This window comes from Microtus ochrogaster, chromosome 4 (assembly GCF_000317375.1).
Source record: "Microtus ochrogaster isolate Prairie Vole_2 chromosome 4, MicOch1.0, whole genome shotgun sequence".
Taxonomy (NCBI): Eukaryota; Metazoa; Chordata; class Mammalia; order Rodentia; family Cricetidae; genus Microtus; species Microtus ochrogaster.
The window spans coordinates 59,102,425-59,127,424 of record NC_022011.1 but is presented as its reverse complement, the minus strand read 5'-3'; the positions used below and the strand labels follow the sequence as shown (position 1 = coordinate 59,127,424).

At 40.1% G+C, this 25,000-nt stretch overlaps 1 protein-coding gene across 2 annotated transcripts in view; it reads left to right on the top strand.

The window, feature by feature from the left end:
- Zeb2 (zinc finger E-box binding homeobox 2) overlaps positions 1-25,000 on the top strand; it is a 128,092-nt gene that overhangs the window by 89,749 nt on the left and 13,343 nt on the right. For both annotated transcript variants that reach the window (XM_013345886.1, XM_013345887.1), the window contains exons 4-6: positions 4,738-4,809; positions 22,274-22,462; positions 23,161-23,375. In XM_013345886.1, coding sequence (XP_013201340.1) covers positions 4,738-4,809; positions 22,274-22,462; positions 23,161-23,375 — 476 coding nt within the window. The remainder of the gene's footprint in view (positions 1-4,737; positions 4,810-22,273; positions 22,463-23,160; positions 23,376-25,000) is intronic.

Genomic DNA, 25,000 nt, shown 5'->3' with positions numbered 1-25,000 from the left:
TGCAAGTCCTCTGCCCCGCCTAGCGGAACACCTGCAGCCGAAATAACTAAAACCCTCCTCTCCATGGCCCTTCTGGAAGAGAGAGCAGCCCTGCTGACAGAGGACTGAGTGATAGCCACGTGGCCACACTACAACCCCGAAATTTTAGGAGAAGATCGTGGATCAGTCTCAGTGCAAGCTGGGTAACAGCCACATTTGTAACAAACACATAACATGGAATGTGTGTACATTTGCAAAGTGAAAATCACAGAACACAATTGAAATCTGTCCTCTCGTGACAGAAAGTAGAAAGATTTGTGTGTATGAGTCTGAGTCTCTCTGTCTCTCTGTCTCTGTCTCTCTCTGTTGTATGGAAATCATATTATTTCAAACCACATAAAACTGCCAGTTTGCTGTTGTTCATGCCCGACACCTCCTGTTGTAATTTAACCATCCAATCATCCCTCTTCGTTAAGTGTGAATGTGATTTCACACTTTTACCTGGTCAGGTAGCTTCTTAATTATTTAACAGTTAAATACTTGATAATGATTTCGATTGTTTGATCATAATCTCAAGGGGAGTAAAAATGGTCCAATGCCAATTTTAATAAAAGTAAAACAGATCAAGTTCAAGCCAAACCTGACGTCACGGCACAAGCAGAAAGGCCTTAGCAGAAAATTCACCTGTAGTGGAGCCTGGCGAAAATGCTGATGGAAATGCACAGGCCTGCTTCATAAACTTTAGTGGCCTGTAAGATTTTTTTAAATGTCCCCTCTAATTCAGACTTTGTGTCTCCTTGATCTCTATCCCAGGACCTAATAAGAATTATGCATCCCACTTTCTTTTCCCTTTAACAATATAAATAACTGTATCGTTTTTATAAATATGTGTAGTGGGCCAGAGCGAGCCTACCTTTCTGTTACTGTGAGGTTGCAAGCTACCAAACACTGAACAGGGGCAGAGTAATTGGTGTATGAGAAGGATAATAAAATCAGGTCTACTGGTAAAGAAAATTAAATATGTGTGTGTGTGTGTGTGTGTGTGTGTGTGTGTGTGTGTGTCTGTAGGGGAAAGACGGATGGCAGTTTGAGTGTAGTATATTTGTTTTTCCTTTTCCTAACATACTGTGCCAAGTTTGGTACTCTTTCTGTTTCCAATTTTGCTTTCAGTGAAGGTTTCTCGAATCTCAGCAATCCCACACATAAACATTTATCGTTATATCCATTAAGACTTAAGGTTTTAGATTTTCAACTATGAGGGAGAACTCAGCCAAAGATGCTTGAAAGATAAATACGTTTAATTAGGGGCAGAGGATGATCATTAAAGGAAGTCTGACTGCTGCAGAAGTCATTAACAATCTTAAATGAAATTTTTATTTTTATGATAGCCATTTACATGTATAATAAGAGCCAATGATTCTTGGGAGCAGTGTGACAGAAACAGAGTGTGGCGAGAACTCATGTAAGACATACTATTTAAATGAGCTGCTGTTAGCTATTCATATTTGTTAATGAACTAGATATGCAGGGCTATAAGAATGAATGTTCTGATGCTTTAAATTTTAATATCTAGAAATCAAGGGTAAGGACCAATTACCAGAATTTTCACCCTTAAAGGAATAATTAATAACAATATAACAAATGTACAGCCCCAAACTTCTTTTTAAAAAGTTTAATTAAAAAAAAAAAAAGATCAATAGTTGAAAAACAGCCAAAACAGCGCTGTCAGGCTGTAGTAGTAGCTTGTGACGGTATCAGCTTTTCTGGTGCTGGTCAGGGATCCTAATTTCGAGTGTCCTGCTATCCAGGGATCCCTAAGAGCGCCTCCCCCACCTGCTGTTACCTGGAGTTAATGGAGACTGTGGCGCAAGTGCGCTTACCTTTACAGAAATAAACAAGCATTCTGGACTCACGATAATTGAATAAAATGTAAATCCCTAATCTCATTAGGCTATTTAGGCCAAGAAAGTTACCCAGCTATTACCTGTCTGGTTCTAATGATTAGTGATGATTTACTGTTCTTTTTTTTTTTTCATTGTTGTTCTAAAAGTGCTCTGATGTGGTGCCCTGATGTCTAATGAACAGAAATTACTCTTAAAAAGCTCCTCATTGTTTATCCTGACTTGTAGATAACACATTTTTCTTCTGATAAAATATTTTTTTCCTTATTTATTGTTCAAAACACACAATATAGACAATAATTCTAATTCGGGTGTGTTTTATTTCGGAGTGTTTTCTCCCCGGTGCCTGGCTGTCTGCAGTCATACCTCAGCACATAGCTTTCCCCTGAGATAAGCCCCTCTCCTTTGCTCTCTCTCCCCTACGCTCAGTACTTTGTCTGCAGGATGCAGGTTTTACACTGAAGAGCCTAGTGCGGTTCTGACTGGGCCTTTCCGGCCCCAGCACAATCAAAGTTTTGTGTTTGGAGCTGTCCTTGACATTCTTTCGTCCCACAATGGGGTGGACACAGTGTGCTGGAAACCATGACATCATTATCATTGACACAGACTTAAATAAATCACCTGCGTCTTGGCCTCATTCTGCTTATTCAAGGATTCTTCATCCTTACGGAAGAAAGTGTTCTTTATTTTATTTTATTTTTTTTTACGAAACTTTATCCCAAGGGTGACTGAAAAATGCAAACTTTTACAAGTGTTTGGAAAATAAATACACTAGGTGGCCCTGAGCACAGCAAATGCGAGTCAGAGGGGTCGTGAAAAAGGTTAGACAGGAGGAAGGAAGCCACCAAGGCTTGCCAGTAAGGCAGAGGAGGTATTCCGAGAGTGTGTATCATTTTGTCCTTCCTACATGGGCTCACGTAGAGCCCAAGACCTGAAAAGGACCAGGGACACATCTTAACAGTAGAACTTAGTATTCAAAAAAGGAAAAGGCTGGGTCCAGCAAGTTGAAGTAAAACACATCCAGGTAAAAGCAGCACCATGGCCTCTGACCAGTTTTGTAATCATTGGTTAAAGACAGCACTAAACACCACACTGTGCACAAAGGGCCTACTACGCGTCTGTGCGGCCTGCATTTATGAATTTGGGGAGCAGCCAACTGTTGTAACTGCTCTTTACCTTTTCATAAGAAGATGACAATGAGGAAGGAAGCGCAGCAGAGATCTTGAACATTACCACCATTATGCAAAAAGTAAAAATAAAAAAAAAATTAAAAGCTGTTAACCGCTGTCCCCTCTGTGGCTCGAGGTGCTCTCAGATGGAAAAGTTATGGTTCTTGTGACTCTTGGCTACCAGAAATCACATGAGATGAGCAAGGACAAAGGCACAAAGGCTATATTTATGTCTAGTACTAACTCAGAAACACTTACTTAGTTTCTTTCAGGGGCCAATGAAAACACCAGGAGGAGTTTTCCAAACCATGGATGGTTACAACTGACAATACAATTGTTGCTGTGTGCTCAACTTCTAGGTGTCTCATGCAAAATACCCCTGTGAAAAACGTTCCCGAAATAGAGGAGGTGCCTAGGGTCAGGGATGAATTGGAAGTGTGTGCACAGTCTACAAAAATATTGCGAAAATTATGCGACAGTTTTGAAGAATGGCATTCAACTAGCATCTATGTGTGTTTGTGCCTCTGACAGAAACATGCCACTTCAGCTCTGAGTCCACATGCGGATCCAGTCATTTTGCTGTGGCATCTTCTAGCAACTCTTTTTCCCACCGCAGCAGGGTATTGTGGGAGAAGCAGAAAATGGCCAGAATAAGTTTGAGAGTTCGACTTCCAGTTCTTTGTGCTGTACTGAAATGGTTACAGCACAGAGCTCCTCATCTTGGACCATGCCCTGTGCTTGTTAGTGTTGTCACCGTACAGCTACAGTTTTTAAAAAGTGCACGTTCTGTTTGTTTATTTGAAAGACTTTTTTTTTTTTTAACTGGCAGCTTGCCTTGCTCTGCCTTCCCACATACTCTACAATATAGTAGGCAGGGAAAACTCTAGTTTCCTGCTTTATCTGAGAATATTACCGTTTTCAAAAATGGCCTTTAATCATCCACGAATCTCTCCTTCAATGTTACATGGTTTCAACTTCACCAAAACATTGAGCTACTGTTTTCTCTCTATTTTCCATCAGAAAATGTGTATGATCATCTGTGGAAGCATACATGCTTGAAACAAAGCTGTTTACAAGAGATGGGAGCAAGGAATGAGGAAAATAGACTTTAGAAATGTATGCTAAACAGTGAATGGATATATTTTTTTAACATATCTGAGATGTTAGTTTGCAACGCTAGGCATTCCGAGTTTTGCTATACAGGATTTGGGATTTTTAAAAGGTAGGCTTGCTGGGACTCACACCATCGCAGCCACAGCAAGGGGACCAAGAGCTTGAAAATAAAACGAGAAACTCCTTTGCCACTAAGCACCCAGAGTTAGCAGCTTACTGTGTCTCTTCCTAAGTACCAATACTCCGCCACTTTGGAGTGAATTCTTGTTGAAAAAAAAATAACGTTTCCCTCCTGCTTGTCACTAGAACTGCCACCAGAAGAACAGCCCTTCCTTTGCTTCCCATAGGTGCCTCTGTTTTTCACAGCTTGCAGTAATGCTTAAAGTAAATAAGTTCTGGTGCAGCCAGCACCGTTGGGTTCATTCCATTGCCTGAACAAAGCTATTGTTTAGAGGTTTACAACAAGCCTTTTCTGTTTCCCTTGAAAGGCTCCTCCTTGTTCCTATGCTTGGCATGCTTCGTAGAGTAAGCCTTTCTATAATTTTCAAATGCTAACCATAATTTTCCCCCCACAGAAGAAATGAAGGATGATTATGATGTTCTGGGGCCAGAAGCCACGATCCAGACCGCGATTAACAACGGTACAGGTGAGTCACGTGTACGTAGCAATGTCGTGTTTGTTCGGTGCCACTATTCCCTGGACCCATCATTTGCACCTCCACTGTTAGCATGGATCTGGGTTCTTTTCAGATTTGAATTTACTGCATCTTTTACTTTAGTAAGCAAATTCGTCTTCCATTCTCATACTCTAATTTGCCTCTGAAGCTAATATTGAACCGTGTGAATGGATCCTTGCGCAGCATGAGTTTATGAATTTCTACTTGCAATTTTTGCTTTAAAAATTATTTTAAATTATAAAACAATATGCTTGTATTGGCTACTGCTTTCTACCTGTCATAGACAATCCAAATGATATGATATACTATAGATTACGAAGCATTTTCCCAGAGCCAAATTTCCTTGAACATTCCTTTAAAAAGTTAATCATGTAATTTCTCTCAGATTCTCTCTTCACCCTTTAAATCTCTGCATCTGCTAGAGGTACCAAACAATATTTCTCAGACAGACTTTTAAACAAGAATAAACCATTTCACTCCTTTTTAATAAAACAGATGAATAGCCAATAGGAGACAGTGAGTGATGTTTTATTTGGCTCTGCTCCTGTGGAAGAAGAGAGGTTACGGGCAACTGTGATAGTCCAGGCTCTCCCCTAAACACTGGAGGACATCTCTTCTCACAGCACAAAGTGACACTATGTGACCCTATATTCATGTTGCAAGCAATCTTCCACACCACCAGTACAAATATTAGCGCAGCTTCCAGTACGAATTCATCTCCTAAAACAAAACAACAAAAATCACATAACTGCTTTTCTTTAACTTTCCAATCTAAAAAAATGTGCAGGTTTATGTGGCTTCAGAAGTATAAATAATTGTCTGGCAGTAGTGGTGCACGCCTTTAATCCCAGCACAAGGGAGGCAGAGGCAGGAGGATCTCTGTGAGTTCATGGCCAGCCTGATCTACAGAGCAAGGGCTGTTACACAGAGAAACCCTATCTCAAAAAACAAAACAAAACAAAAAGTGTACATAATTAAGATGATATTTACATTTCCCTTAACTTGATATGCTTCGTAATTTATTGCTCGTACTGTCTATACACACTCTTTTTAATGACTTAAGAGGCGCTAGTTCACTATCTTGGGTGCAAAGTAAGAGAAATAATTTTGTAAAAAACTCTTGTTTTTGCTGATTTGAATAATGTCAAATTGAGTATGAAACTGAAAGTGTACAACGTGTGGTTCTAGAAAAATCATAGACTCGTGCACTGGTAACTTCTGATTTCTAGACACAGCTTCAGCGATACCTAGATTCCAAACTTGGGCAAATCAATTATTGTCTTTGGAACTCAGTTTCCATGTCTGTAAAGTACATTTGTTGAACTAGTTGATTGTTCCGAATAGTTCTAGTTTTAATATTATATATTGCTGGAATACTGTTGCCTTATAAAAATAGAAACAAAACCAACTAGTTTCATAGAAAATATAATAGTAATACACCATAAATGAAGGACTCTCAAAAAAAAAAAAAAGTCCAGTTTGTCAGTTCCAAAGTGGTTTCAGCTTCCTTGAAAGCAAATTGTTAAGTGTCAGCTTCCAGCATTAGTAAATGCTGATTTCATTTCCTCGGTGAGCACTGGAAGGCAACAAGGTAACAATTTAATAGCCATTGTAAATACCTGACTCCAAAGCGAGGTTAACAAAAATTGTTCCAATCCAGGAGGCTTACAAATCAATCTCGAACACCCTTTCGACAGACCTTAAGATCCCTTTTCTCCTAATACTCTCTGTTCCTTGGTATTATGTATTCAGTCAATACATAAATCAATACCTGTTCATTGAGTGTTTTCAATACAGTTCCTGTTCCGTGCATGCGTGGGAGGGGATGGGGCAGGAAGACGAAGCCGTGATTATTATTTAATTTGGGAGATAAGCCTAATTCACATGAAAAATAGTCAACAGTAAGGGAAAATAGGTAATAAACAGGCAAAAATGGTAAGAGCCATAATTATTTGAATTACAGAAATAAAGAGATCCTGCAAAGTGGGAATTTGTACAGGTTTTATGAAGGAAGTTGAATCTGAACGAGGTACATTTTCAGTAGTCAGGAAGGAAAGAAGGAGAAGTGGAATATCTAAAGAGAAAAAATAGTATCTAGTCAGAGGATAGTGGGTAAGAAAAAGTAAAGAGAATTTATGGGAAGTAAAGCTGGATTGTAAATTGAAGGCAGTATCAAATTATAATATATTGGAGAATAAAAGAAAATATCGGAAGAAAGAAGTTGGTCATGTTCTACCATCATGACGTCTCTGAGGTAAGTCAGACTCCAGAGACCTATAAACCATTGTTGTTATGTGGCCATAAGTACTTTAAAAAAGAAAAGGAAGAAAGAAGAGAAAAAGAAAAAAGTTTGTCATAGGTGATGAAGTGGGGAGATTTTCAACAAGACTTCTTAATAACTGAATGGCACAGGGAAAGTAGCTGAGGTGTACGTGTGTGTGTGTGTGTGTGTGTGTGTGTGTGTGTGTGTGTGTAGCATAGTAGTGCTTGCTACTTCTGGATCCACAGGTCTGCGCATCTTTGAGAAAATCTTGAACCAGTCTTCAATTAGTATTTTCATATAAAAGTTATGCATGCATATAAGTGTATATAGAGTGTGTGTATATGGGGTGAGCGAGTGTGAATCCCAAGGGCTAATGGAGACAAGAGATTCATGCAAGTATAGTCAGATAGTATTTCACATGCTAGAACTGTGACATTTATATTGAAGGGCACATATCTCTTGAAGGAAGTAGAGAATTGAGAATGGGCCTCTTGGTAGGTGGAAAGAAAAATAAAATTCACTGGAAGAAAAAAGATTATAGGGAAAGAGAAAAAAAAAATCCTGAAGCAAAGAAAGGTTTTATAAAGGTGAAAATGGTCAACTCAATTAAAAGCTTCAAATAACTGAAATGCTGAGCAAGCACATTGGACTTGGTGATTAGAAATTTACTGGTACTTCTCAGTTTATGGCTTGGTCCTCTGAGAGAATAAATGAGTTTTTTTTTTCTTCCCAGCCCTAAGCTTAGTAAATTTTAACACAGCATACTTTTTGATTATGAATTGAAGTAATGCACCTTTTCTGTTGGATTTTTTTCTTTCTTTTCTTCTTTATTTTTTTCTTTTGGAGTCAGGGTTTCTAGACCAAGCTGGCCTCAGAGTCAAAATGATGGTCTTGAACTTCTGATCCTCCTGACTCTACTGCCCAAGTGCTGGGATACAGCCATGCACCACCATACCTGGGTTTCCTCTTCCTCCTCTGGGTACATGCATGCAACTGAAATTATATCCCCAGGCCCTGAAAGTTCCCCTTAAAGCACCATTTGTTTCTCTCCTCTGGAGTCCTGGTCTACAGAGAAGTTCCAGGACAGGCAGGGCTACACAGAAAAACCCTGTATCGAAAAACAAAAAAAAAAAAAAAGAAAGAAAGAGTGAAAGAAAGAAAGGAAAAAGAAAAAGTAATAAAATGAGATGAGGGTATTTTTTCTCATTAACTTTTTGAAAACAAAAATATATTTTTGAAGTGTGTATGTGATATGCATGTATTCATTAGTACTTATGCATACACAGAGGCTGGTATGCACACATGTGCATATTCATATTCACACAAAGATCCATATTAGTGTGGTTTGATCTCCACCCTAATTTTTGGACAGTGTGTCTCACTGAACCTGAAGCTCATTGATCTAGCTAGACTGTCTGGACCATGAGTTTCAGGTCTCTGCTGGTCTCCGCCCATATGCCTTTAGCACTGAGGCTATAAACACATGTTGCCACACCTGACTCTTTACTGGAGATCCAAAACTCAGCCATAACAAATGACTGATCCATTAATCTCTCCTGTGTGTGTGTGTGTGTGTGTGCGCGCGTAAGTGCACGTGCATGAAGTCACAGGTCAGGTCAACCTTGAACATTGTTACTCAAGAACAATCCACTTCTTTTTTTTTTTTTTTTGAGATGGTCTTTCACTTGGCCTGTAACTACCGAATAGTCTAGACTTAGCTGGCTGACCATCAGATTCCAGGGTCTACCTGTCTCCATCTCTTCCACACTGTAGTTATGACTGATGCTGTCATTCTCAACATTTGATGAGGGGCAGGGGTAAAACCGAACTTACCATATAGAACTGGCTGGCCTGGAGCTCATTCTGTAGAGCAGGCTGGCCACCAACTCATAGAGATCCACCTGCCTCAGCTTCACTAGTACTGGCACTGAAGGTGTGCCACCAGGCCTGGCCAGTGTTTTGTTCAGTTTTGTTTTGGTACGTTTTCTTTTGTTCTTGTTTTGTTTTGTTTTCCTAGACATGGTTTTTCTTTGTAACAGCCCTGACTGTCCTGGAACTCACTTTGTAGACCAGGCTGGCCTTGAACTCACAGAGATCCACCTCCCTATGCCTCCTGTGTGCTGGGATTAAAGGCACAGCCAGCATTTTTCATGGATCCTGGGGATCAAACCCAGGTTCTTCTCTTTACACAATAAGCACATTCCTAACTGAGCCATCTCCCCAGCCTCTGACCAGACAATTCTGAAAACTGCTGGCATCCTGGAACACTCCAAAAGCTATACAGCTCCTTCCACTATTCCGTTGTAGCATTAAAGGTCCAGGTTTGAGTGTTAAGAGTCCACGTATGAGTTAATAACTACCTGCATTTTTACAATGAGTCTTCTACCTCATTTCATCCTTAACTAGCACCAGTAAATTAATTACAGAAGAGGAAGACTTAACAGCACTTACATTTAATGATGACAAAGCTGTCAACTAATTTTTTTATTTGTTTCATAACTGACTACCATCAGGATTCATTTTTCCTTCTCTGAATAGCCATCAACAAACTCTCTCTCTCTCTTTCACTTGTTATTTATCTTAAGCAAAATTCAAACTGAGGCTTGAAGGGACATAAGCTTTAATGAAATAGAATGTTTAATTTGTATCCCGAAGGAACATAACATTTTATAGGGCAATGGGGGAAAGTAAAAATAATAATAACAATATTCACAACAGCTGAGTAATACTCCATTGTGCAAATGTATCCTATTTTCTTTATCCGTTCTTCCACTGAAGGACATCTCAATTGTTTCCAGTTGGGGCTATTGTGTGCAAAGCTGCTGTGAACATAGTTGGGCAGGTGGCCTTGCGGAGTATGAGATGTCCTTTGGGTATATGCCCAAGAGTGTAATAGCTGGGCCTTAATTCTCAATTTTATGAGAAACCAACACAATGGTTTCCAAAGTGACTGTACAAGTTTGCACCCCCACCGGCAATGGAGGAGTGTTCACCTTGCTCCACATTCTTGCCCGCGTGAGCTGTCGATTGTGTTCTTGACCTTAGTCATTCTGACACGTGTAAGAGGAATCTCAAAGTCATTTTGATTTGCATTTCCCTCACGGCCAAGGATGTTGAACATTACTTAAGTGTTTCTCAGCCATTTGAGATTCCTCTGTTGAGAATTCTCTGTTTAGATCTGTATTCCATTTTTTTTAAATTGGATTATTTGGTTTGTAGATGCCCAGTTTCTTGAGTTGTTTATCTATTTTGGGTATTAGCCCTCTGTTGGATGTGGGGTTGGTAAATTGATTGATGAGGAGGAGGAAGAGGGGGATTAGAGCACTGTGTTTCTGGTTCTGAAACCAGTTCTGAGAAACCGAACTGTCTTGAACTTAGTGAAGAACCAATACTAACCACCCATCCTGTGAGACTAGAGGGGGAAAGGTACAATTTTCCTGGTTTGGTTGTTTGTTTGTGTTTTCGTTTGAGATGGTCTCGTTAAGTAGCTCTGGCTGTCCGGAAACTCACTGTGTAGACCATGCTAGCCTTGAATTCTCAGAGATTGACCTGCCTCTGCCTACCAAGTGTTGGGATTAAAGGTGTGTGCACTACCATGCCCGGCAGGGACTACCACCTTTTAAGGAATGGCAGCCTGGAGGAAATGCATTATAGGATATATGTCATTTTACTTGAACTATATGGGCAGTGCCCTAAAACCTGGTGCCAAAAAGGTAACTTTAAACTTACAGACCGAACATTATAGCTACAGCCAGGCATGGCAGGGTGTATCTCTATTTCTCGTGTTTGTGAGGCAAAGCAATGGTAAGTCTAAGACCAGCCTGTGCTACATAACCAGTTCAAGGCATTGTCTCAAACAAACTAACAAAATTCTTCAACGCCTTCATAGAGCAGAGATTCTGAAGGTAGATACTAAATTTGTTTTTCTCCATAGTCCCCTCAACATGCATAGTACTTTCCATAATGCTGATAGTTAATGAGCAGGGCCATTTCCTGAGTTAGGAAATAAATTAATGATGAATGAGCTGGTAAAACAGGGAACCGTGGTTTGGATCAGCAATGTGAATTAAGAAGTAGTTTGACCTAGCCTCTTTGTTCTGGGTGTCAAGACAGACGCACGCAGGAAGGGTTCTGCGGGAAAAGCCTGTGAGGGATGGGATATTACCGAGGGCTGACACAGTTTCATTTAATCTGAAGAAGTGGAACACATGTAGGAGGATGTCATTAAGCATGAGGGGCGGGAAACAAGTAGTATGTGAAATAGGAAAGCAAAATGAACCGTGAATGAAGTTCCTTTTCAGTCTCGTATTTTATTTTAAGCTTAAGACCTATTTTCTTAACTGTACACTCAGAATATCCAATCAAACAATGGCTCGTAATAATCCATCTTTACAAGATGCTTTGGAGAGTTATAATTTACTGAGTGCACAGGAAACTTGATTAAAAATAAGAAATTCCGAAATTAGGAAAATACAGTCCTATTAAATAGAAAGGTTAAGAATCTCTAGGTGAGAGTCTGAAGAACGTTTCCTTCTGCCCAGTGTCCTGGTTTGCTTTCTGTTGCTCTTATAGATAACACAACCAAAGGCAACTTGGGGAAAAATGTTTATTTGGCTTACAATTATATTTTATATATTTATTATATTTTTGCACATTATTTTACATATTTATTATAGTCCATCATTGAGGGAAGCCAAGGCAGGAAATTGAAGCAGAAACCAAGAGAGAAATACTATGGACTGACTTGTTATCAGGCGCATGCTCAACTTCCTTTTTAATACAGCCCAGGCTCTCCTGCTTGGGGATGGTGCTGCCCATGGTGGGCTGGACCATCATCCTACATGAATTAGCAATGGAGAAACGCCCCACAAACATACCCACAGGCCAGTTTGATGGAGGCAATCCTTCAACTGAGGCTCCTTCTCCCTATGTGTGTCAAGTTAACAACCAAAGTTGGCATGGCAGTCAGTAACTCAATCAGTGTCACCATAGAAACAAAGAAAGAAAAGAAAGAGAGGTGGAGGGAGGGAGAGATCAAGAGAGGCAGAACAAGGAAAGGATTGAAAACATAGGATTCATAAAAGTAAGGACACTTTCTGTGAATAAGTAAATTCAAATTTACAAAAGAAATGTATAGACATAAAAAGAAGGAATAATTTAATATCACATGCCAGTGAAGTGGGCATTTTAATTGGCTTTTCCTATATTAACTTTATAATGCAATAAGGTGGCATTTAGAAATATTCATGTCCTTGTGATCTTTTCAGCATCTAGGTCCTTTTGAAATGTTATTAAATCAGGCATGATAAACAAAAACTGCAAAGATAAAGTCTTTCTTTTTCATGTTGAATCACTGTGATGTAGTAGAAAGGACAGTGGGTTAGGATTCAAGATATGTGGCTTCTGCATCCAGCTCTTCTAGAAACTATTTTTTGAAACTCTGTGTGAATTATTAACCTCACTACACCTTGATGGAGTCAGCTTGTTAATGAGAAAACTGGGCTAGAAAATTTGGGCTCTCCTCCCCTCACCCTTTCTCCTCATGAAATTGCCTTGGGAAACATAAATTCCAAAACTGAAAACTGTACTGGGGGTGCAAATGGGAGCCCTGTAAAATCCTTGCCCTCTCCTGCCCTACATAGGGCATGCATGCCTCCTAAGCCATGCACCACGCCTTGCAATTAGGCAGGCCTTGCATTTGGCCTCTGCTTTTTATTTAATCTTTTGTCATAAATTACCTTTATTAATAAAATGAAATTAGTAGGGTTTTTTTTTTTTTTTTTTTGATTTTTCAAGACAGGGTTTCTCTGTATAACAGCCCTAGCTGTTCTGGAACTTGCTTTATAGACCAGTCTGGCCTCGAACTCAGAGATCTGCCTGCCTCTGTCTCCCAAGTACCAGGATTAAAGGTGTGCGCCACCACCGTCTGGCGAATTTTCAGTTCTTAATACATCAATTCAGAAAGTAAGGGACATATATACATGTTTAAAATTAAGATAAACAGAAGATGACACACTCCCCCCAAAAGAAACGGCAAGTATTGTTTTCCTAAGGGCCTTCTGTTCTGGAGTTCTCTCTGTAATGACAGTGCCTCCTACCCTGTCCTGACTTTGAGTTTCGTTCTGGGTCATTTTAACAACTTTGAACAAGGTACCCTATGGATACATTTCCCCCTGCGACCCATGTCTGATGTTACCTCACAGCATGCAATCAGCGGACTATAAGCTAGGTACTAAGGAATCAGATCAGGGATTTATACCCCTAAAATAACAGTTCAGTCAAGATGTACAACACAGGTGTCCCCATAGCAAATGGACCCTCAGTAATGATACAGACCTACACTGGAGATTGCATCTGAGCAGACAATACAGGGATTATGACTGGGTGAGATGAGGCCTACAAGCAATAGAACTCCATGCAGCATAATTTCTGTCACCCTTGTAGAAGAAAGTGGTACCCTTAAAGCAAGAACAACTTTGTGCTGTCTTCTTCATGGTCTAGTAGCCTCAACAGCCTCTGATTTCTCTTACGTGGGATCTGGGTGAGAGGCTTGAAATTTGCTCTCTTCTTCACAAGGGTGGAGGCCGTACAAGTTTGATCATCAGATATCTCCTAGAATGCACAGAGGATGTGGATGAAGTTTTAGCAGCCATGCAGGAACACAGAGTTCAGGCAGTACTCGAGCCCCCAACAAGGAGGACGCTCGCAGCTGCGCTGCTGCGCGGCGGCCAAGCATGTCGTTTTCTTCTAGTCTATGCCACGTTTTTCAAGGTTGGAGGGTTTCTGTCAGTCAGATATCTGTCATAGAAATCATCAGTTTTACATTTTTCAGTAAATTTCATACTTTTAAACAAAATCAGTGACAAAAGAAAATTAGGAAAAACAGAAAGGGCACTGGGCAGGATGGACGGGAGTTGTCAGGCGGAGGCCGTCATCCGTGGGCACCCGCAGGAGCGTCTTCCCTTCCTAGCCCGTGAATGCTGAGGTTTCATTAGCTTTGTCTGCGATTAGGCAGCTACCTCCACTTCACAGCAAGAGTTCCACAAGAAATAATGAACACTCCTAGCTTTTTGCATGCCTCCTTCATTCATTCAAGAGATATTTAATAAACACTGTTTTCCTTGCAATGCTACCTGTGGTTTCCAGGCACCTCCAAAATATTTTTTTTTTCTTAATCGTTGCGTGTGGTTCTCCCTTCAGAAGTCTGTGTTATTTTGACTTTTTAATAGAAAAATAGTGCAGATTAAACTCTCTAGACTTATTTAGGGACTAGATAAGAAATTGATTATGGCAATTAATAAATTTAAAGTATGGATGGCTGTGACTTTAAGGATCTCTAAGACAGTACATGCTGGCTCATTTCACAGGTGAGAAAATTAAGAACCAAATGCAAAACAAGTAGTCCAAATGGGGAGTCCCAGGTTCTGAGTTTGGTCTGATCTTTCAATGATCCAGCACGATCTGTGTGCTAGACTTCCCAATAAGTACTGGTAATAGTCGGTATGCGTATCAGCTCACCTATGTGGACGAGAAACATTTAATGTGCTGAGATACGCTCAATGATTCCTATCTGCAGATCAAATCCAGCCAGCAAGGGAGAGGGGTGTGGGGATGAGGTGGTCAGGAGGTTATCTGATGGGGAGTAATTCCCTGATGTCACTCAAAATGATGTGTGGACTATGTGAGGCAGAAAAGTGAGTCCTTCTAGTAAGGGCTCTTAAGCTGGACAGGATTTCCTCCAAGGCCTGTGAAAACACAGATAGCTGATTCTGGAGTGTTCCCTGAGAACTTGCATTTCCAATAAGTTCCCAGGTATACTGATGTATATAAGCAAACATATTTTGAAGTCCTAGAGTGTACGGAGAAAACACTGTCTTACAACTTTCTACGAAAAGAAAGTAAGAACCGCTGAGCAAAATCCCCTTCCTAAAATACAGCAGCACTGTTTTCCAGACTGTTAGATTACATGGTTAGGGGAAAGATGAACACATATGGCTTAACTGGGGAATTAAAAGTCAATACAATACATTGTTTCGTACTGCTGTACAGCCAAGTCGTTCAAAGGTTACTGTAAGTCTCTGGCTCATGATATTCACAATGCTCTCATACAAAATCAAACTTTAAAATTAAACTGCATCCCTGACTGGGCTACTTCCTGCTGTGGAGGGAAATATTTGATCTTGCAGACTGCTACAAATTCCCACCTCCTATTCATTCTTCATCTCTTTCTTCTAAACCTTTCAGCGTGGATCTTTTCCTGGTGTTTGAACATGCTCCCCCAGAGAAGGCCATATAAGAGAAGGGGTGGATAGACCACCAAGAAGCCTCATTCTCAGCCAGAGAGAAAACTTCTCTGCTGCTCTTGACAACCCTTCCCTGCCTTTATACACGCCTCTGTACCAGTCGGAGGCTTTGAGAAGCTGCTGCGTGGCTATACTGTGAGGAAAAGATCTTCCCCCTCCCTCCCAGTTCTCAGATATTTGGTGCCAATATATGTAGGTTGACATTTATTTATCAGTCAGCTCTGTACAAAGTAGCCTTGGGAATTCGTATACCTCTGCATGTGCTTCCTCAAGCTAAAAAATTCAATGTAAAATGAAATATAGCTTTCTATTTCATCTTATCATCCACTAGTACTGAAGGAATTGTTTTTTACATTCGTGAAGAAGATAGTTCCATACATGACAACAGCTTCTGACCCATTTGCTTTGACATAGCAATGTGAGTAAAAGCTAGATTTTGCAAAAGGATCATTTATTTTGACGTTTGCCAGAATGGTTTAACAATAGTATTCAAATATATTTCTTCAGTTTTTAATGAAAATTGAAACCATGCCAGATAGTAAACTGGTGGTGATGGAGTAGCTGCCTTCTTGTTCTAAATACAGAAAATAAATAGCAAGAGGAAATAGAAGGAAAAAAAAGAATAAGCATCAGGGTCACATTATAAACTCAACTACCTGTAAATTATACATAAAAAAAACACCTTTAGTGTCATTGAGAACATGTTCTAAGCAGCTCAATTATGGGAACTGACTGATTCGTGAACCAGTCAATGGTTTTCTTCCACTCAGATTTCTGTTAACACTGCTTGTTTCGAGGCAATCATTTTAAAAGTCAGTTTAGATCAACATTCATTATCTACCTTAAAAAAAAATCAATATTTTCCCAAGACAATAATAAAGGTGTTTATGAAAGTATCATTAATAAGCATGAGTAGTAAGAGTGAGTAACATATTTAAAAGAGAAGAATTTGCTGGCTTGAAGGGATCTAGAAATTTATCTACCAATATTAAAATACATATAGCCATGAGGAAACATTTTTAATTAACATTCTCTTTTTGGATGGAGAAAAGTTTAACTAACCTTAGGGAAGGTTGAGATATTTGCACGACATTAGGGTAAATTTTAGGACTAAATGCAAAATCCCTGGAGAAGATGTGGGAAGAAATTACTTGAGGTTTCTTGTGAATTTTTTGTTATGGTTTGATGATAAATCCCATGCAAATATCCTCTGTCAGTGTGCTTTGGCAGCGCTTCTGAGGAGGCCAGGGAATGAGGAGGATTATAGAAAGAACAAAAAATGAGGTCAATTTTATACTAGAAAAATACTGGGCAGAATTCTGTAACTTCGTAGCGAGTTCTCCACCTCATTCCTGTGTCCACTACGCAGTGTCATAAAGATCTTGGGAAAAACAAAAACACAAACTTCCCAATACAATCCAAATCTCATTCTTGCCAACAGGAGATACCAAATGCACCTTCGTCACTTGTTCCAGTTACTGTGGGAGTGTGGTTTTGGTTTTCAGAGACTGGAGGACTCCACGATTTAAAGTAGAAACAAAAGTCTCTGGGGTGACTTAACGTCAGGCGAGGGGAGAGTACAGACACTAGAAGATGTATCACGGTCTCAGAACAAGCAGCTGGGTACAGAGCTGCAGAATGCCCCCATCTTGTCTGTTTTCTCTGTGCTTCCTTCTCCTTTGTCAGAAATGACTTGTCCTTTCCTGAGTGGGAGCCATCAGGTCCTTCATTCTGCATCTTACAGCTGTAGTCACTTGGAGGGGGAAGCCTTGATGCTCATTTTTATAATAAAATTTTAAAACCATAGGGAAGGGATCCATGGGCTTTAATTTTTCCTCTTGGCCTCTTCTGGAGAATTGCAATAAAAACCAAGAAGAAAGTTACACCATTTTTCCCCGTGGATATGCTGGCTCATTTAAATCAGATGAGAGGTGATCAATGGCAGATCCCCGTCGCATACATGAGGGAAAGTCCTGTTGACGTCAGTGGACTTAAATGGTTAAATGATTTTTTTTTTTCATAAAATCCTTTTTGGGTGCTCACTGAAGCCATGTCTAAATCCTGGGAGCACTTACGAAACCTTTGGAACTCTTAGTCACATTACCTAAAGTTGAGCAAAGTTCCAAATTCCCCCATCAACTACTAGGTATCTTGTTTTATGTTTTGTTTCATTTTTAATGCCAAGAATAGTGTGGAAGGCACATTGTTTTCCACCTTCATCCTGGAAATTTTTCTTGAGAAATTACTCATTCCTTGGCAAGATACTCAGTGTTCAGGATCCATAGATGACCAAAGATGATCCTCAGAGAGAACATGTGACTCGAAGTCCTTTTGTCCCCACCTTGCTTCAATGTAGAAATCTAGCATGACAAAATTTGATCTAGCAATCAGATTCCCTCTCCAAACACCACAAGTGTATCTAGATGTAGTTTAGTTTGCCTATCCAGAAATATCAGAATTTTTCTCCCTTTTAAGCCCAAAGACTATTAATGCAAATCCAATTGAATTTGCATTTGATTACATTTCTGATGGAAACATTCATATGCAAATGAAAATTCATGCAAAGATAGCCAGATAATTCAAATAGTTGCTGAAATATCAAGATAAAATTAGGATATTAAATGTACATCTATCCACGTTTCCTGGGTTACACTAAGGTCATCCAGTGGGACAATAGTCTGAGAAAACTCAGATAAATTTTATTTTAAATATTCAAGTATGTATGGGTTCAGATGGAGCCGTGACATTTCTTTAAATTGTCATGGTATGGAAAAAGATGTCAGGCGTGGATAAAGTTAGTCACAGTGTTTAAAAACATTCACTTTAGCTGGGTGGTGGTGGTACATACCTTCAATCCCAGCCCTCATGAGATAGAAGCAGGTGATCTCTAAGTTCAAAGACAGCCTGCCTCATCTACAGAGTGAGTTCCAGGACAGCCAGGGCTACACAGAGAAACCTGTCATGAAAAACCAAGGCAAACCAACCAACCAACCAACCAACCAACCAAAAAAACATTCACTTAAAATTTTGTTCCATTGTCTTATCAATAAAAGCAAAAAGTAATTCTTGGTAACACTATTTTAATGAGGCAAAACTGGACAAATAGTTTCCTAAGGAGCCAAGTTCAGTGACATTACCTTTATCCCCACTGTCAATATCCTTTGAATGCACCTATGGCCTTAGGAACGGAGCAGTAGAGCAGTGATCTTAACCGATGGCTATTAAATCCAGCTAAGAGCACATATAAGCAAAAGTTCAAAGTATTCAGCTCCTGCCTTACATTCCAGATTCATTTTTAAGAGGAATACACGCCTTGGGATCAGACGGCTGTTCTTAAACTTAGCATAAGTTGAAGTGACAAAAAAAAAAAAAAAACTTGAGGTCACAGCATGCAGAATTGTTTCCACCTAGTCTGATGGTCACAAAATATAATTATCTCCTGATTTTTCTTCTGCTTGATCCCATATTTACCCATGATTTCAACACTTTTTAGAGTTCTAGTGTTTCCTGCTTTGGTAAATATCATGAACCATTTATCAGATTGGAAATCCTGAAGCTTAAGAAAACACTTTAGCATGTCACGTGGGCAAGCTGGATCGTTCCCCAAATCTTAGGGAACTTACTTTGTAAAGGCCACTTTTTTTTTCTCTTTCTTTTTTTTATTAAGATTTTTTTAAATGCAATCTTTTCTCATTTTACGTAGCTATCCCCATTCCCACCCCCTCCCCTCCTCCCATTTCCTCCACCTTACTCCCCCCCACCTCCAAATCCACTCCTCAGAGAGGGTAAGGCTTCCCATGGGGAGACAACAAAGTCCGATACATCACTTGGGTGCAGATCAAGGTCCTCCCTTTTATATTTAGGCTGAGTAAGGTATCCCTCCAAAGAGAATGTGCTCCAAGATGCCAGTTCAAACACTAGGGATAAATCCTGGTCCTACTGTCAGTGGCCCCACAGTGGGCCTAGTTTGGTCCTATGCAGGTTGATCTGCTATTAGTCCAGAGTCAGTGAGCTCTCACTAGCTCAGGTCAGATGTTTCTGTGAGTTTTACCACCATGGTCTTGACCACATTGTGTAGTGGCTTTTCAACTGTATTTGAATAAATAAAGCTTGCCTGAAGATTTGAAAGTAAAACAGCCCCATTGGTCAGCCTTACAGACTAGGTAATGGCAACACACACCTTTAATCCCAGTAGCCACAATGACGTGCACCTTTAATCCCAGTAACCACACTAGTTGTCATAGAAACCAGGCAGTGCACGCCTTTAATCCCAGTGGTGTACACCTTTAATCCCAGCCTTAGAGAGGATTATAAAACAGGAGGAGACAGCTCTCAGACACAGTTTCATTGTGAGTTTCCTGGAGGCAGGATCACCATTTTTGGACTGAGGTTGAGGTAAGAGCCAGTGGCTGGCTACTTTGTTTTTTTGGCTCTTCAGGTTGAACTCCAATATCTGTCCCTGAGTTTTTATTAACCATGCCACCATGCCTACCTTTGCTCATACTCTCACTGCTCCCTCTCTTGGACTGGACTTTGGGAGCTCAGCTCAGTGCTTAGCTGTGAATCTCTGTATCTGCTTCCATCAGTTGCTGGATGAAGATGACAATTAAGGTGGTCATCAATCTGATTACAGGGAAGGCCAGTTTAAGCATCCTTTCCACTGTTCCTAAGAGTTTTAGCTGGAGTCATCTTTGTGGATTCCTGGAACCTTCCCTAGTGCCATGTTTCTCGCTAGCCCTTTAGTGGCTCCCTCAATCAAGATCTCTTTCCTTTCTCTCTCTGTCCTTCCCCTTTCTTCTCATTCGCTCATGCTTTCTTTCTCTCTTTCCCTTCCCCTTCCACCCTCCAATGTCCCCCCTCCCCATACTCCCAATTTTTTCAGGAGATCTTATCTGTTTCCCCTCTACTTCCTTAATCTTCATTTCTTGAGTGACTTTGGACAGGAGCCCCAACCCCCATCCCGCCCTACCCTAAGCCAACTCTTTGAGCAGAACCAACCTGCTCTTCTTTCTCTCCAATTCCTGTCATATTATAACCTAAGTCATCGTTACAAAGTACAAGCGTCATCATTCCATACAACTGTCCTTCTTGCTTGATATCTGTCAACAGCTTCTTCTTGCTCCTAGAATAAAAATGAAAGTCCTCAGTAGGGATACTGTGCCCTGCATGGTCGCATTTCTGCTGCCTCTGCTCCCCAACATCCTATAGCTTTCATTTCACATTGCACTCCAAGTTAGATACTGAGATGGTCGTGCTCCTTCTTGTCACCCTTGCTCACGTTGCTGCTCCATCTTAAAGAGTAAATTAGTCTCAAGCTTCCTCCATGCAAGCTTTTCCCAAATTTTTAAACCCATTGCATTGGATGACTTTTGTTCATGCCAGTATACAACCTTTGGTCTTAATACCCAGTCGTGTTTGAGTTTATTTGGGGAATGGTGTCTTTTGTGTGGTGGGGGAGGCTTCCAGAAGGACAGGGTTAGCTCTGGTCTTTGCTTAGGAAAATGCGACTTTCTTGTCAAGGTTTCAATCAATACATGTTGAATGAATAGAAGGTTCCATTTTCTAGTCTTTTTATCTAAAATCCTCAAGTTTATAATAATGTGAGCAGAAAAAAAGAAGAAGGAAGGAAAGAAATGACTAACTTGCTTGAACATTATCATATCACACTTGCCAAGGAGGCTTTGTATAGCAAACACCGTAGTGTTTCTTGCAGCAGAGAAAGTGTGGTGGAAGATGCAGGGGGATCAGAGGGAACTGCTTTCAAACCATGGCATCAGGAGTCCGCTATTGTGCTAGCAAAGGACTTTCCCCTCAGCCATAAAGAATAGCTGGCAGCTACTCTTCCAGCTCTACTGTATGCATAATTTCTTATTTGGGATGTGTAAGCCACAACTGATTTCAGTGACACATCTAGAGATTTTCAAGTATACCATGTCTTGTGGCACAAATCGCTGAAACTGGCTCACAACTATTATTTATCTCATAAAAATAAAGTCATAGCTTAGGCTAACGTCACATAGAAATCATGCTGCAGTTTTATCAGTGTGATGCCATTACTTTTTATTTTATTTCTATCAGCTGTGAGCTTAATGTTATGTCCACTGACTATTCAAAGATTAGCGTCACAGTGAGAACTCATCGTCCTGCGACTTCTCTCTAGCCAGGTCACACTGCTGTGTTTGTAAGGGTGCCTGTCCTTTCTCATCCATCTCAGAATATGCAGACCTGGCTATCATATGTAAAGAAGAACATGATAAAAAACTTATATTCAGTAGCAGATGGATTTGTGGATAGGGACATGAAGTGTAGTATACCTTAAGAAAATTAAATTTCTTTTTAATGTGTGTGTGTGTGTGTGTGTGTGTGTGTGTGTGTCTAAAAGCACTTTATTGAAGGGCTTTGGGGAAGGTCTGGAGAGGTCCACAGTGTATGAAGAGGTATGCTGACCTCCTCAGTGGAGACTTTCGAAGTTTCCCTGTCTTGAAGAGCTATATTTACTTGTCTAAAGACAAAAGGAAGTTTCATACAGATCGTCCAAGTACCTGAAAGCTTGCATTATGTCACGTTTAGGGATTTAGTTCCACTTTTTAAAGACACTTAATAAATGCATTTTAAGTTGTCTTTCATTTGTACATGAATTATACAAGTGAACATTCCCAGAACTACTTAGGCAAAGAAAGCCCTTTTGCATGCATCATAAAAATAAGTGTTTAATCAGTATTTGGTCATCTTCCCTCCTGACAAACAAAGGAGAGACTTAAGTCTTGCTAGTAACAAGCCAACCGCCCGTTGCTAGCAATGGTGTAGAGTCCTTGGCCTCCTAGGAAAAAGGCCCTGAAAGATGTTTCTCTTCTGCTTCTGATTTCAGTGAAGAACGCAAATTGTACAGCCGACTTTGAGGAGTACTTTGCCAAAAGAAAACTGGAGGAACGCGATGGTCATGCAGTCAGCATTGAAGAGTACCTTCAGCGAAGCGACACAGCCATTATTTACCCAGAAGCCCCTGAGGAGCTGTCTCGCCTTGGCACGCCAGAGGCCAATGGGCAAGAAGAAAATGGTGAGGCTGTAATTCATTTTTAGCCACGATACTGACCTCTGCAGCTGTTACAATTACGAATGCACTACATGCCTGGGTGTTTACCTTAAAATTTGAAGAACAGCTGCAGAGGCATGGAATTTCACGAGCAAAGATTAGAACTGTAATTTTAGGGTATTGTGAAATTTTTTTTTGTCAGCAAATTTGTGTCATTTGTACATCCAATACAGAATAAGAACAATTACAGCCCATTTCTAAGAGATAAAAATATCTAAATGTATTCCTATCTTTCAGAGATATCTTACTTTTGAGGGAAAAAAAAAAGTTTAAGATCACCGACCCTCACCTTTTGTTCTCTGACACCTGAAAATCTCCTTCCCTCCTGTGAATTCCTGTGTAACAGAAGTCTAGGGTTCGGAGGAACTGTCAGTCACCCAAAGGGAATTTCTTCATTTATCAGCTGTTTAAATCCCCCCCCTCCCCACGAATAAGCTCAAGTAATTAATTAATTTTCGAGCGCAGTGTGAGCTGATTCGGACAAGCCTGCCCTGGGTGTGCAAAAGGGGCCTGGTTGCGAGGAGGCCGGGCGCAATGATGGCGCTCTGCTGGAGCAGATTGCAGTGATTCCTGTCATAGCAGCCCGGGCAGCCAGCCCATTAGCTGCCATTGATTTACTGACCTTTTGGCCCGCTCCTCTCCCTCTCGCCTCTCGGCTACAGACCTGCCACCTGGAACTCCAGATGCTTTTGCCCAACTGCTGACCTGCCCCTACTGCGACCGCGGCTACAAGCGCTTGACGTCGCTGAAGGAACACATCAAGTACCGCCACGAGAAGAATGAAGAGAACTTTTCCTGCCCTCTTTGTAGCTACACGTTCGCCTACCGCACCCAGCTCGAGCGGCATATGGTGACGCACAAGCCAGGGACAGATCAGGTGGGGGTTGGTTCTAAGTGATTTCCTTCTATAATAACCCCTTAGAGAAACGATATTGCTTTGATTGGCAATCATTATTAATTTTTCATGGCATTTTGAAGATGCAGATCTTTTAATGGTAATAGCTTTAATTGAGGTCTAAATGATTTTTTGATGGTCTCTTCTAATATGATTTAATAGTCTTATGTTCACGATCGAATGAGTGTGTTAATTTCTAATTTAGAAATTTTATTTGCACTTTAACTTGACTTTAGTTTCATTTTTATGTTCCACAAAAAGTGAATGAAATTGTAGCATTTTAATTATACATTATTAAACATCTCAGCAATTTTAATTCCATTTTTCACCTAGTTTTGCTTAGGCACTTTTTTTCATATAGGACCTAATGTATAGTAAAAGAAGTGCGCGTTTCTTATATTTGCCATGAAACACTTTCAAATTACTTAGAATACTTTTACAAGCTTACTAATTTATGAAATCTAATTATTTTTAGGAAAATAAAAAGGCGTGTAGGTTATAAGCATTCATACGTAATAAATTAGAAAAATAATAAACATTGGCTGTAGTTAAAACAATGCCATCTCAATATACATGCACGTAGTTAATAGCCAAAATTGTTCTGCCTCTTTTTGCTTCCTTGTTTTAAAACTAAGATCTCCGTCTTGGGAAGGTAAGGAGAGTATCTTAAACCCTTGAAATGACTGGGTAGGATTGACTCACAGCATCTCTTAAATGTTTCAGCAAAACTGCTCTTTCTGTCCTCCTGGGAGAATTGACTCTGCAAATTGATATTATGATGTGTTGGGTGGTCACAGTAATGGCGGTCACAACAACTGGCCCTCCAGATATAGAATTGCCCTAAGTGAACTTTGCTATTAGATGTTTGTAAAAGGTTAAATATGATATTCTATAGAAAACCTTGATTCGTGGTCATAGGCTTCATTGTCTTTGAATAAGGAAAAGGAGGCGCAGATCCAATTAAGCAAGGATAGAAAGACTTTTCTACGAATTTTTACTATTTAAGACACTTTAATCACATAACCACACCATTTGTTTCTGATTGGACTTGTTACTTGAATGTTTTCCAAAGATCAGCTATAAGTAATATGCTTGTGTAGTTACACTTATGTAACAGTTTATCTTCTCATGCTTCTATGCACAAAAAAAAAAAAACTCTAAGAAAAAAAATGCCTAGATATTTATCTAGGATAACTGCTTTAAATTTCACAGGCAGAAGGGTGACTGTGTTGGCGCATTATGAATGGTAGCTTTGGTGTTGAAAAGTCCCCTCATTTGCTCATGGCATTTACAATTAGTAAATTAAAATGATTGTATCATATTAACAGTGGCACAACTAAAGTTTATAGTAGTCCTCTGAGGGCCGTGGAGGAGACAAAGCAGCTGTTGCTGTTTGTTTATGCAACTCAGCAACATATGAGCGCTGGTCCCTCAATGGCGCTCGGCGGGTTGGGCTCCGCTTGATCTTTGAAGGTTGCTGCTGTTTGAACAAACCTCCCTGTGTCCCATTTAACACCATCTGTCTCACTAGGAATGTGGGAAGATTCAGCACACCCTAGCAGTTGTCATACCGTTTTCCGTGCTGTCTTTTTTTTTTTTTTTTTTTT